The following is a 14795-nucleotide window of genomic DNA, read 5'->3' as shown; positions in this document are numbered from 1 at the left end:
TGTGCCTCTGTCAGGTTATGAGACACACAGTTAGACGCTTACAACTCCAAGGTCTATGCACACTTTCAACTAGTCCAAGCTAACATAATGTGCTAAACGTGACTGTTGCCTCCTAGAATCTACACCCTATCTCATTTCCTCAACGTGAGTATGGGGAGGACCCGTGACTGGCTTCTAAGCACCTGAATATGTCAAATAGGACAATGTCACTTCTGATTATTTTGCCTAGACTGAAAGTTATCCTTGTTGAGAGACCCTCTCTCTTGATGGCTTTGAGGAAGCATGTGGCCATGTGAGAGCTGGCAAAGAGAGATGGCTGTTGACAAGGAACTGAACACACCCTCAGTGCCACCCCCAGCAGAAAACTCAAGCCCTCAACCTTTCAGAACTAAGTGCCAAACACCCTGTGACCTTCCCCACTCAAGCCTTCAGATGAGAACCCAGTCCTGACTGACATCTCACTGTAACCTTACACAAGATCCAGTTAAGACTGGTCTAAAATCTTGATCTCAGGAACTGCAAGTATAAATGTGTATTGGTTTAAGCTGACAAGTATGTAGTAGCAATAGACAACTAATACACACATAACCCAGGCTTTCAAAATTGTAGGTCCCCTTACCTGCACTTGTAATCTCCAAAAGAGTGAAATATTTTTTCTCTGATTTTCTCTCTTGTGAGGAGCAAAATTCTTTTTTGTCTGAGCTAGGACCCAACTGGAGCTGGGTCAAAAATTCTCTTTTTCTAATGACCCTAAGTCCCCTGGATTCTGCCCATAAAGTTGCTCTAATCTAGAAATTCATTTCCTGAACTTTCCCCAAAGTCCCAAGTATGTTTTCAATTCCACCCTTTTCACCTACTTCATCAAAGATCACTAGCGTACCTGCATTACTTGGAGCCCACATCTACATTTCTTGGTTTCAGGGTTTCCTCAAAATAAATATGCCATTTACATAAACACATCTAAACTAGAGGTGCTCTTTATTTATTCCAGGGTCAGTTAAACCCTTGTTACCCCAATCCAAATACAGTGTGAGGGAGGGTGGCGGTATTTCTTGGACAGCAGTAGACAGAAGTATATTTCTGAAACAGTCTTCCATTCATATAATGAAAACTTTCTTTACTAAAACAAATTACTTGAATTCTAGTCTTAGTTGTGCTAATCTCAAATAAGGTGAATTTGTGCACTTGAATCTCAGTTTGCTCAACTGAAAAATGATTCCTGGCAACTGTAGGCACTTAGTAAACATTTTAAATGATGCACAGTCTATCTCTTTCTACACACACACACACACACACACACACACACACACACACACAACATATAGAATAGTTTTACAAATCCATTTACTTTAAACTTTTCAGAAGCCTTTTTCTTAAAGTAAAATACAGTAATGTACATACAATGTGCACATACACACACACACACACACACACACACACACACACACACACACTCATTGTATTAGAACTAAATAATTGCATGAACCAATTATCCACAATGATAAAAAAGGATCAAAGCATGACTATATAAAGTGAGTGAGAAATTATGAAAGTAAGAATGGGAGAGAGAAGAAAGAACTCAGGTTTCCATGTAGATATTCATTTAAAAAGATTAATATCACACTCAATTTTAAGTTAGAATACTTGGCTTTGATAGGCTATAGTTTAAGGTAAACCTCAGAACCCACTCAGTTTTGTATTTATGAGTATCTATTACTTGTTTTCCATCTCAATCAGAATGTGTATTTACACTGAATAAGCTAATGAGGTATTCATACTTTATGTTTGCTTTGGACTTCAAGTAAGGTCAAAACATAAAAATGAAAATAAAAGAAAATGTGCATTTCCAGTGAGGTCAATCTACTTACACGTTATATTGAAAAGTGGTCTAATAATTAAAGTTAGGAACTTTTAAAAAAATCTTATCTGAAACATAAAAGACAGAAAGGGGTTTCTTGACCTTTTCTGCCAGTTACCAACTTACTGCCTCTCAGTTCCAAATCCACCCTTCGTTGCCTAGAGATGGGCCATGCAAATGTTGCTTTTTCACCAGTTAATATCACATCATGTTTTCCAGGGGACATAACGTAACTGGAGAGACACTGCAGAAGAAAGGGCATCTCTTCTTGATTCCTATATGGTTTCCTTTCCTTGCTTCTGCTGCACTTGATGTCCAACAGAGCTTCAGTCCTTCACTCTTGGTGTTCGCCTCCTAACAAGTTTCAGTGACATCCTACACTCCCATCAAGTCCCACCAGCACCCGAGCTGGCTTTCCAGCAGGTTTCAAAGGTATGCCAGGGAATGACTCCCCAAAAAGTTTCATGCGCCCCAAAGGCAGATGTCCAGCAAGCAGCTTCCTCATGAGCTCCAATTAGCAGCACCCCACTGGGGGGTGTCATTCTCACCAGCCCCAGCCTGTGAAACTTCAGAGAACTTCCCTGCCACCCAGGGTGCCACTGTGCACTCTCTCCATAGAGATCATCCCACAGCCTCTTTCACATCTGTTCCTTCCTTTGATACTCTTCCCTTGTCCCTAAAAGTAATAGTTGCTCCCTTTATCTGCTGCTCTTCTATGAATTAGAGTTCTCCATACCCCTTAGTAGTTCATCCTCTGTTACTAGCTAATGGTTATTTATATTAAACTTTCCCTATTGTAGCTGCTGTGCCATGACTGGACCCATCCTGACTCAGAATGGAACCAGAAGTGATACTGGGAGACAGATTCACAAAGACAGGATCTGGGGACCAATTGGTTCTGCCAATGCTGAGCTCCTTGCCAGTGGAAAATGGGATGCTAGCAATCCCTGAAGTGCAGTGGGATCATAACTAATGAGCTTTTACCTTTGGCTGATTGTGACAAAGATCCAACAGGGAACACCAAGCAGCTGCTGGCCTTGACTGTAGGTGCTGCGCACACCACTGCTGAACACATCACAGCAGCAAAGTGGAAGATAGCACACCAAGACCATGAAGAGAAGCTCCGTCCTCCTGCCGTCTCTCCAGAACCCTCTACTGACAAAACTTAACATCATGCCAGCTGGCAAAGGGTCACTCCTGTTCTGGTGTTACCCAGATTGAGAGCTGAAAGCAACACATTCACAGATCCCTGGCACATCTTGTAAAGGGAGGATGGTAAAGGTAATGATGGGGGACTGTGTGGAAGCTGCCATGGACTGTTCTCCAATGGGGTGTTAGAACATACTACAAATTCCACGTCTCATTCTCAGTTAATCTCACATGAATACTATGAGGTCATTTCTCCCTGCTTGCTGCTTACATAACAACACTACAAAAATAAATAAATAAATAAATAAGAAAACTTATCAATAGCAAAAACTAAGACTGACAACTGGAATCTGTGAGGATTTCCTCCTGATTTCAAAATGTATAAAAGCTGAATTGAGAAACATAATTGGAAGCCAAAGCGTGGATTTTTTTTTCTGAAGAAAAATCAAATAAGGAATGGAGCTACACTCAAAGAAGAGAGGGAAATAGGAAGTTCTTTCTTCATTCCTTGGTCCAGGTAAAGATCAGAAAACTGGACACTGACCTTCAAGGGTCACAGATCTGTTCTCCATCCATCAGTCCTCATCAGTACTGCCCCTTCTTTACTATTTCAAAACTGCAGGTCAGGGAATATAGCAATTTTGGTGGGGTGGAATGGGAGAAGGGAGCAGGGAGAATTGGCAAATGCCATTGGACCCTGAGACATAAATGTCCCAAAGAGAAAAATGCTCAAGTCCTAAAGAATACCAGAGGCTTGAAGTCATGAGATAAATTTTCAGAATAAGATCTTGGAGCAGTTTTATACAGGGAAATCCTACTGTGGTTGTAAAAAGTGCCATGAAGCAATGTGCCCAGGGCTCACTGTCAGTCAAGAAAAAGCAAGGTTAAAAATAAAAGCAAAGCAAATATTTATCAAACAAAAGGAAATCAGGGATGGAAACTTTAATCCCAGATGAAGTAGAATACAAAGACAAAAGCATTTCAAGGGGCAAAGGGATTGGCAAGAGGTTTGATCCCAATAAAGACGAAACAGTCACGGGCAGTTATACACCTAATTATTTCACATCCAAGTATAAAAAGCCAGTACTGCTTAAAATACAAGAAAGAAGTGAAAGAAGCACACTTGTTTGGAAGGTTACAGTCCATTTCCAACCTTTTGTAGAGCAGGTAAAAAGAAAAATCAATAGGAGGGAAAGTGCAAATGCTGAAATGAGATGCATAGTCAGAAGTTTCTACCACTGTCATGAGACCACACCCTGGGAAAGGAGATAATGTTCTTCAGAAGAGTCAGCACAGGATCTGGTGGATACATCATTGGTTAGGGTCAGAGAAGTTACAATCAATGTTTCCACTGGGTTCACGTGACTGGAAGAACAATTCTGTCGTAGCAGATACCACATGCCCATCAGCGATTCTCTATTAGTGAATTCTTCTAGACTTGACCTTGTGAATTTCCAAAGTAGATAATCAGAGTTCTGATTATCTGCACGCAAATGTACTCAAAGACAAATTAACCTATTAGTGCGTGGGTTATATTTTGAACACACTCTCCCCCTGCATTGATCAAAAATATGATTCCTACTTTCCAAAGTCATCAACACAGTCCTGGATTGGTTGGGGGTCTACCTGATACTCTAACTCATGGGATGTTGTGGCACATTATGTAGGGCCTTTCTCTAAAGTGGCTAGAGCTGGAAACAGCTAGAAAGTAAGAATGACTTGAGATATTATTGAGCACTGATGGCCAAAACCTGAAGCACTAAACTTGGTTTTCATTAAAGGGTTCATTATCGGTACGCTAAGCCCAAAGGGTCATAAACTGAGTAGCCGTCAGAGCAGAATGGGAAACAAGATGAAGAGAGAGATCAAAGCCAATGGGTCCAAGCCAAGGATCGTGAATGTCACTGGAGAGCCAGACGTGGGTTTACTGGCCTCCACCGAGGCTCTGTGGGCCAGTCAGGCTGGTTTCAAGATGCATGTGGTAGGACAGACAGGCCATTGGTCATTACTGGTTAAAAGCAAAATGGCTAACACATCTCCTACTGCCAGGCCTCTGTCAACTCTCCCTTGCCCATTTTAGTATTAATGGAATTCAAGTCATAAAGGGTAAGAAGGAGGAAGCCAGGAATCCCTCTTACTGTGCCCAGATTTTGAGGGTTTCATATTATGGTCTATCTATATCTACAATTGTGATTGATACAAAGATGCAGAAAGACTTCTTCTAATCTTTCAGAGTATGGAGGGATACTGATTTTAAATGTTCTGAAAGCAAATATATGGAATCTATTCAGTTCCCTGTGTATCAAAATGTACTATCTTGCACTGATTTGCTGGCGGAGAAGGAAAAGCCAATTTTCACGGTTCCTATCAGTCAGATGTGGTTTAGAATTGCTTATGCATTCCAGATACACTCTATGCATACTGGAGAGTCATATCTTGTTTCTGCTGGTTTGCATGCATGCATAGGAAACTTGTTTTTCCCCAGTGCCAAGTGAAAAAGAGGTGAAGAACTAGCAGCAATGCAGCAATAATCTCAGTTAATCACCTTCTTTATCAAAACGTCATAACTGCGAGAGTGAGAATCCCCGTCCCTTGGGTCTATAGAGGCTATGACTTCTACTTTTCTGGCTTGCTTGTTCAGTTCTCTTCCATGGAGCATTGAGAGATAAAGTCTGTAACTGTCACTCAACATAGTTTCTGATCTCTACTATGTGCCTGGCCTTCTGCTAGGTACCAAGAGATACTGAGCAGAATCCCCACTGCAGGCTGCTCAGTCTAGTGGGAACAAACAGCAAGTAAATAAATAGTTACCACCCAGTGTGATAGCTGCTTTTATAGAGTGTGGATTGTGTCTGAGACCCTCTGAAGGCAGGGAGGGAGTCTGCCAAAACTTCACCAAAGAAGGTGAATCCTGATGGTGAAGCATGAGTTGAAGTGGAGAGGGACTGGAAGGCATTCAAGAAAGTAGGAACACTATGTGCAAAGACATGAAGCTCATCAAGAACACATGTTTCAGGGACCTGAAAAAATTCTGTATGGCTTGAGGCCAGAGGTAGAGCCAATGGAGAAAATAATTTGAAAACACATAAGAGGCAATAATTCTAATAAGCAATGTTATTTTAATAGTCTACATTCTTGTGTTAATATGTGATGTTTGTGCACTAAGAAGACTTAGGAGTTGCAGATAAACTAGCTAATGTTCCAGTGTGCATTACCCTGACTTACTGTTTCTCCCTCCCCAACACTTGCAATTATACCTGGCACAGAGTTTGCACTTAACAAATGTAAACTACTTTTACTGCATGGGGGAGATAGCCTCTAAGGTGCCCCTAATAATCCATGCCCTGATGCAAATCCCTCCCCTTGAGCATGAGCTGGACTTATTGATACATTATTAAGGAATAGATAATACCAGACATAATGGTATTCGCTTCCAACATCCTATATAATAAAAACCTAATATGCAAATCGACTGAATGGAGGAACAACTGGTGAGACGACCAGTCACTATGATGCACACTAATCACCAGGGGGCAGATGCTCAATGCAGGAGGTGTCTCCAGCCCGCAGGTCCCAGGCCAGCCAAGGCAGGTGCCAGCAGGGGGCCCTCCCCCGTCCCACCATCACCCCGCCGCTCACCACACAGAGGGAGGCAACTGGCAGCGGGGCCAGCAAGTGGGCAGCACCAGGCCGGCCAATGCAGGAGCCAGCGGGGACCCCCCAATCACCCCAATGGTCGCCCCACAGATCAGCCCTGATTGCCAGCCAGGCCTAGGGAACCTACTTGTGCATGAATTTCGTGCACCAGGCCTCTAGTGTATTATAAAAAGACTATGGCATACTTCTGGACAGTCACATGTACTCAAATGCTCTTGCTCTCTGTCACTTGGATCATTAGTTGCCATGTCATAAGGACACTCAGGCAGCTTATGGAGGAGCCCACACAGCAAGGAGAGGAGCAACACCTTCATGAGCATGCCCACTGTCAGCACCTGGGTGAGTGAGCTTAGATGCCGATCTCCTGAGGTCTGCCAACACCCACAGGAGTGAGCTCAGAAGGGAATTCTTCAGCTCTACTCAAGCCTTGAGATTAGTGCAGCCTTGGCCAACAGCTGGATGGAAACCTCATAAGAGACTCTGAGCCAGAGGCACCCAGCTGATGTGCATCGAGATTCCTGGCCCACACAAATTGTAATAAGCCACTACATTTTGGTATAATTTGCTACACAGCAGAAGATAAGTAAGATATTATATTAGTGACGTCTACTCTTATTCCATAACTATGGTTGGGTTTCTTGTATACCTAGGTTGGGTATGGTGGTATCAGACTTTCTCCTTGGTGATGGAGCATGGTCTGGAAACCAAGCTTTTGTGACTAGGATCCCAACTGCCTAAGGGACCACACTCCTTGAGGGACTGAACCTGTTACCTAGTGTCCCACCCAACTGATCAGACCATTCATAGAATGAGTCCAGCCCAGCTACAGCAAAGATTACTGTGTTTGGTGTGCTCCCCATCAGGGCCAACCTGGGCACACCAACACTACGAATTAGAGTCCCTCCACTACCTTCAGCTGAAGTCCAAGAAAGATCTATCTATATGATGACAATCACAGATGTCCACAAAAAGACACATGTAGCTAACATATTCTTGCTTTCCATATGTAACTCTACTTGATTATATCACACACCTTGGAAACTAACTGTTAGCCTTGCTATATACACTGTTCAGGTGGGAGCAAGTGAGAAAGCATAGATTGCTTACGGAACACTGAGCTTTTGGCCACGAATTTTTGGCAGTTTATATAACAAGATTAATTTAAAGGCATTGGTTTTATACATAAAAAAGATTTTAAGACCCTGTAAAGATGTTAAATAGTTACATAAAATATTATGCTCAGTAAAGAAATAAAAAACAAAATATAAAACCCAAATGGGCCTTCTACCAATGACTCTTTGCTTACTTATGTCTTTTTAGCAGTTCTTAGCCCCTTTTTCTAGCTAGTGATTTAAGCACACACTGCATACACAATGCTATGTATGGAACTGACAGCATCTCATCATAGCCACATGGAAAAGAAAGGAAGGAAGGGGACTTTGTACCTCTGTCCCTGATGATTTTGCCCCTCATGCTCTGGTACACAGTCATTAGAAAGTGAAGGATTCAGGTGGGAGGCTGTCCTGAGAACCACCGCTGAGATGCCCACGAATGGGGATGAGAAATTCAGCAGCATGGAGGCGGTAAGGTGGGAGAGGACATTCGGGTGAAGGGTCACATTGACAACCAGTGGGTTATGTCGGCATGACAGTTCATAGATTCCTGGAAAGAAATAAGGACATGAATCATATGTTAAGCCATTCAGGTAGCTCAGCAATTTTTAACCAGTGTATTGCAAGAATTTTTAAAACATGCAGTAGCTGACTATTTAATCAGAGGCACAGACCTCTTGTCCCTCAGATTGTCAAATGGAAAAAAAAATGACAACAGCCAACACAATAGCCATCCAGTGTGGATGAATCAAAATTATACTTTTTTTTTTGTCATATCAGCAAAAAACATATATATATATATATATATATTTTGGTGTGCCATGAGATGAAAAAGGTTGAAAATCACTGATGTAGCACCATTTTTTCATATCTAGTATTCATTTGAACCTCTCAATAGCTGTGTAACATGCACAAGGTCCCAAAAAATATCAGAGACAGATATGGAGCTGACTTCTGGTTTATAGGACTGTCCTCTAGAAGCCCTATTATCAGACTCACCAAGAGAGTGGTTGTTTCCACTGATATCAGTCAGGTGGATGGTCACTGTGGGCCGCTGATGTTTCCCAGATACCAGGCCATCAGACGTCAAGAAAATAAAAATTGTTGTAGCCACTCCTGGTCTACTAAAACACACCTAGGCATAAGCACAGACATGTGTGAGCCATTATCTCCATTGGGCTATCAAGACATATTAAGTAAGAGCTCCCTTCTCCCTTACAAATGAGAAGAATGTGGAGTAGGCACACAAAGATGTCCAAGGTCACAGCAAAAGTTAAATAAAATTAGATGGAAAGAAGATAACTTTCAGCTACTGAGCTTCCCATCTTTTTCTGGGACTTCTGGCCTCAACTGTTTCTTTTTTGCTTCAACCAGTCTTTCTTTAAATGCCTCAGAAAGATCACTCAAAGAGACAATAAGGCACCACAGGGCCAGCCAATACCTCCTTGTCTTCACAGTGAGAGCAGTGGACAAAGACGGTCACTGAGCTAATGTTCTATTCTGAACCGGCCCAGGTAATTATTCTTCCCCACCTCCCCATTTCCCCCTAACATTTTTATCAGAACCTCACACTTAGCACATGAACTATGACATGGGTGAGAGGTTATTTCGGAGTCTGTTGTATGTGAGATTAGAAGCTGCCAAACTGTTTATTCTTATGTGGGTCTCCTGGTGCCCCAAGCATGTATGTCCTATCCTTGGTTGGAAAATAAGCCAACACTGAGGCACAGAAAAATCTGGTTATTTACAAAGAATATGCTTCCATGGTTAGGCTGATTAACAATCAAACAGTCCTACAGAGTGAACTATGGAAGTCTTATCCCTGGAAATCCTTTATTATGAAAGAAAACATCATAGAATTGGGGATGACCCAAAGAGCTGCTTTTTTACAGAGCTGCTTTTTTTCATTTGAGATGGTAATTCTAGTTTTATTTCCTATAGCTCAACATTATTCTCTTTTTTTCCTGATTTTTACAGGGGATCTTTTATTTTTCCATATAGGACTTTATTTATTTACCCTTTGGATTTCATACATATTCAAGATATTTGTTTACTGATTGCAGAATGATTTTAGTCTGTAGAAGGGCAATTAAATATTCTTTTACATAGCAAATAAAGAAGGGAGATACTAGGAAACCATAAGTCGATTTGACTCTCTTTTTCTTCTTTTTTATTATTGAATTTATTGGGGTGACAATGGTTAATAAAATTACATAGATTTCAGTGGTACAATATTATAGTACATCATCTGTATATTGTATGGTGTGTTCCACATAGCTCTTAATTTCTGTTGAGAAGGAATTCCCACCTTCCCTGGTGTTATCTGGGAGTCACATTGTTAAATGTGACTGTGTACATTTCTAGCTTTTTTTCAGGTTCTGAGGGTGATGAAGCCCAGGAAAACTGTCCTTGGAGTAAAAGTGAGGTCCATGGAATGTAGCCACTCCTGGTCTACTAGAACACACCTAGATAAAGTGGGCATCTCAGCGGTGGTTCTCAGGACAGCCTCCCACCTGGAATGGCAGGGACCTCCTCTCAAAAGTAAAACATGTTTTCCATTTTCACGAGAATTCTTCCTTGTCCGCAGACTAAATTTTCCCAAATCTTGGTGGTGTGCTTATAGTGTTCATTTGCACTGCTGGCTTAATTAGGGGATTTTATGATTTGCAGTGGTCGATGGAGCACAAGTCTCCCTTCTTCCTCTCCTCCTTTGAGGGAAAGACCAGCTACACTCTCTTTTTACAGTGTCTTTCCCCCTTTTTCATTTCCCCTCTTTGAAGTAATAAATATTGCTTTACAACGTAAGAAATATCCAGACCCATAGATTATGGCTTGCAATATGAGGTCCTTTGTCCCTGGCTGGATGAGGGCTAGACATGAAACACACGGTAAGGTAACCAACAGCCTCGCCTCGCGCAAAGTCCTCAACTCCAGCAGCAAAGGACATCAAAGTCGCCTGGAAAGGCCCACAACCTCTTCCTTTTCACACACCACAAAAGAGACCAAGTGCTGGAAGAAAGTTCTGGGTTGTTTCCTGAACCAGGAACAGAGTCTAAACAAGGACCTGGTGGCTTTACCCCAATAGCCTCAGACGTGAAGAGTGGGGTGGGCTTCAACAAGGAACAGGAAGCCCAGTCTTCCCACCTTCAGTTGGGGTCCCACACAGACACCACCCACATGAAACTAATTAGTAGGAGCAGGTCTGATGGTGTGGATTTCTCTGACCTGAGGGCCTGTTCCCAAAACCTCCAACTCATTTTACATCTTCCAGAAATGTGTCTCCTTGCTCTAAGGGTCTTTGAATACCAATCACTTTGAACCCTGGAGCCAGCTCCTGGTGGCAGTGTCCCTCTCTGAGCCTCAATTTGTGGAATGTGGCTATGCCCGGATTTCCAGGCCCTGGCTCTAGCAGAAAAACCACAGGTGAGACTTACAAAGGAGAGAGAGGCAGAGGAAGGCAGGGATAAACAAAGCAAAGAAAGGCAAGGATCTGATAAAGGTATAAGATGCCCACTCTTGGGTATTTCTCCTCAGAGCGACACAGAAGAGGGAATTAAATTCCATTCTCATCTAAACACCAAATAGGCCCCATAACAGCAGCAAGGAAAGTACAAACTCTCTCATACAGCTGTTAGACCCTCAAAATCAGAGGTTAGTTTGAATCTGCTACACATGTGCTTAATCAATCTAAGTGGGATAAATTGGACCAACTATGTTCACCATTCTGGAGAGAGGGTTGGCCAGGCAGAACCCTGGGTTTGACTCTTAGCTCCCTCTTAACTCTCCGGGTAAATTTGAGCAACCCATCATCTCTCCTCTCTAAGCCTAAGGTCCCTCTTCCCCACACCTGAGAAACAGACATACTACCAATCTCATGAGGCTACTATGAGGATGAGATGAAATCATCTGAAAACACATAGAACAATGCTTATCATCTAGTAAGGGCTCAATGTTCAATAATTCTTATTTCAAAAAAATATTTTTATTTTGTTTATACTTCAGGAAGACAAGGATAAAAAATAAAATTTTTTAAATGAAACATACATCCATACATTTTGGTACCTAGAAAATTGTGATTTTCTGAACTGTATAGATTATTTTAAATTGGTCCTTATAGAAATGTGAGTTGCTACTCTAGGTTCTACTTTCATAGAAACTGGCAATATTTGAGGCTCTTGGTTTGGAATGTATCTCTACTTTATAAGTGGAATCTATAAAAAATACATTATATATACATATGTATAACTCTTTTATGAGACTTTTCAGGAAATTCAGTTCAATATACAGTTATTAAAAATGTACTTTTGCCTGGCCTGTGTTCCTCAGTGGTTGAGTATTGACCTATGAACCAGGAGGTCATGGTTCAATTCCAGGGTGGGGCACATGCCCAGGTTGCAGACTCCATCCCCAGTAGTGGGCATGCAGGAGGCAGCTGATCAGTGATACTCTCTTATTATTGATGTTTCTATCTCTCTCTCCCTCTCCATTCCTCTCTGAAATATATATATATATATATATATATATATATATATATATATATATATATATTTGTACATATAAACTTCTAGAATTTACAGTGTAATTAGAATATTAAATGTGTATTCTTTATTCAAACATAGAATATTTTTTAAATTTCTCTTTCCATAGCCAAGTCACAGCTGTTTTAACACATATAATAGTCCAAACTATTTTTACTTCATATAAAATAATGAATTTTGTGTCCCTAGATATGAAAGATAGTGACTGAAGCAGAAAATTTGGCCACATAAAGCTTTTACTAATTCTACCCCCATGCCACCTTTGGCATTACAAGTATGAAACCCCTCTAATCGCCACACCAAGTGCATTGTCTTAACAGCTGGCCCTACCCCCTTCAGGACAAAGCACCTCAGATGCACCTTCAGGGAGATTACTCAGATCTGAAATGAGGATCTGGCATGCCCCAAGAGAAAAAAACAACTAAGATACTAAGAGGGCAAGAGAAGTGTGGCTTTATCTATAAGGTTTTATCATTTGTCTTAACAAGGAGATTAAATTCATGTCATATATGGCCAACATAAAATGAATTTGAACATGGCTCTTATGAAGAAGAAAAACTATAGGTGGACATCAGAAAGGAGGTGAGATCTTTTAAAAAAATGAGTGATTACCGGGACTGAGGAATGTTCTCAAGATAGAGGGATTGCCAATGAAATTAGCTCAGTGAATCCATTGCAAAATACTTTGAAACAGAGAAAACATAAATTGGATGGATGGACGGACGGATAGTTATGGACAGAAGTAGAAAACTAGTCCCACACCCTCAGTTGTTTTTTCATCCAAAGCTTGCATGTTAACCACCAGATCTAACTTCTGGCCACTCATGAGGGAAAAGCTGAAAGAATGTTTCCCTAGCACAGAACTGTTTGGGCTTAAGAAATCCCTCTTCAATGTGTCTGCTCGGTAGAAACACTTAATATACTCCCAAGCCAAGTATTTCAACTTCCAGGTCATCCTCTGTGGTGGTCACTGGAGAGTAGACCCTTAAACTATACCACAAACTTGAAAAGAATCTTCTTTAAGGTTTTAAGATGCTTTTGGTTAGTTACAGGGTTATTTTTTTCCTGTGCCTTTCAATCTTCATTCATTTATGGCACTTCCTGACCCCAGAGAGAAGGGGGAGGCCCTAGAGTAGGATGAGATGGGCAGACATCCAATCTGGTTGTGTCGCACTTGACAGTTTGTCAAGTGTGATCCCATGCTGTGCCGGAGCCTCCATCAAGCTTGTTGGGTTTCTACTCCTATTTGAGATGTTTGTTCTGTAATATCCCCAGAATACAAAGGTTATATTATAGAAGTGGGAAAAGCAGGATTCTGGTAGCTTACGTGACTTCCTCTAGCTAAATGCTGGAGAGGCAGGAATTTAGGTTTCCAACTTTATCTGTATTCTTTTGACTGCCCAATGGTTGTTAATTTGGAGTGCGCAGGAAATCACAGATTCCTTAGAAAATGTGTGGACATTTGTGCCCCTTCTACCTCCCAAAATGAAGTCATACAAACACATAGGCCTAAAAGTTTCATACAATTTCAGGGAGCTAAGAGAACCCTTTAAAAGCCATTAGCAGTCCAACTGGGAGGGAGGTTGTCAAAAGAAATTAAGAATGCTTGCACTATTGGTTGACCTATATGCCTTTTTGTAGATGGATTATCATCAAATATTGGAAATTTTATATGGATCCCCCTAATAACACTGCAGCCTGTGTAGATTTCAGAAATTTGATGAGAGAGATTAACTCTCAAAGTTTCAGGGAATTTAGCTGAAGTCCAAATTTAACAGATAAAAGAAAGGTGTGAGGCAACTAGCCTCTTGCCACTGAGTTGTCTTGGTGGTCTCCATACTGGAGGATGTGAGTCAAAATGCGAGGTAGTTTTGAACCTGATTTAACTTCATTCCCTTGTCCAAACCCCTGTCTCTCTTGGTATTGGTCAAAACCCAGGTGATTTTCTGTGTTGTTCTTTCAGAGTACAAGTGAGGCTATAAACAGCGTGAGCTTATGTGGCTCTTTTTTCAGAAGTGTGAGGTCATTCTGTAAAGTGAAGAGGGAACCACCATGATGACCCTCACTGTCCAAAGGGAGACATTTGAAATGTGTGCTTTGGCAAGTAAGAGAAAGGGTTCGGATCAGAATGAACTCATTGGCTCAATTCTTCCTAAGAATTTTCCTCATCTGTGATTTTAAACATTAGGGCTAAGTATGTAGAGAATCCGTGTTAGAACTTGTGAGACTGAGGGGTATCAGAAACAGACAAAACCAAATCTTTAGTGAATACTGTGGTCTGTCCCAGATCCCCTCCTTCATGACTGAGCACTCAGCGCACAGCAGTCTGTTTCTGGAAACTGGCCTTAGAGAAGAATACCATCACAAGGTCAGGCCACTTTGCCGGAATGGGAGGAGAGGGCAGAAATCCATGTCCAATGGCCTTTTGATAGGAGTGAGTGGTATATAGGTGGGTCAATTCAAAAGCATTATCCCAGCTCC

General features: G+C 41.5%; 1 protein-coding gene across 2 annotated transcripts in view; it reads right to left on the bottom strand.

The window, feature by feature from the left end:
• The window catches only part of PAPPA2 (pappalysin 2), a gene marked incomplete at its 5' end in the record, with an annotated part of 212529 nt that overhangs the window by 78724 nt on the left and 119010 nt on the right, over nt 1-14795 (bottom strand). For both annotated transcript variants that reach the window (XM_079762097.1, XM_079762098.1), the window contains 2 exons: nt 8110-8326; nt 8776-8911. In XM_079762097.1, coding sequence (XP_079618223.1) covers nt 8110-8326; nt 8776-8911 — 353 coding nt within the window. The remainder of the gene's footprint in view (nt 1-8109; nt 8327-8775; nt 8912-14795) is intronic.

Source organism: Cnephaeus nilssonii (assembly GCF_951640355.1).
Source record: "Cnephaeus nilssonii genome assembly, chromosome: 21".
Classification (NCBI taxonomy): domain Eukaryota; kingdom Metazoa; phylum Chordata; class Mammalia; order Chiroptera; family Vespertilionidae; genus Cnephaeus; species Cnephaeus nilssonii.
The sequence above is the reverse complement of the archived record's forward strand: the minus strand, read 5'-3'. Positions and strand labels throughout refer to the sequence as shown.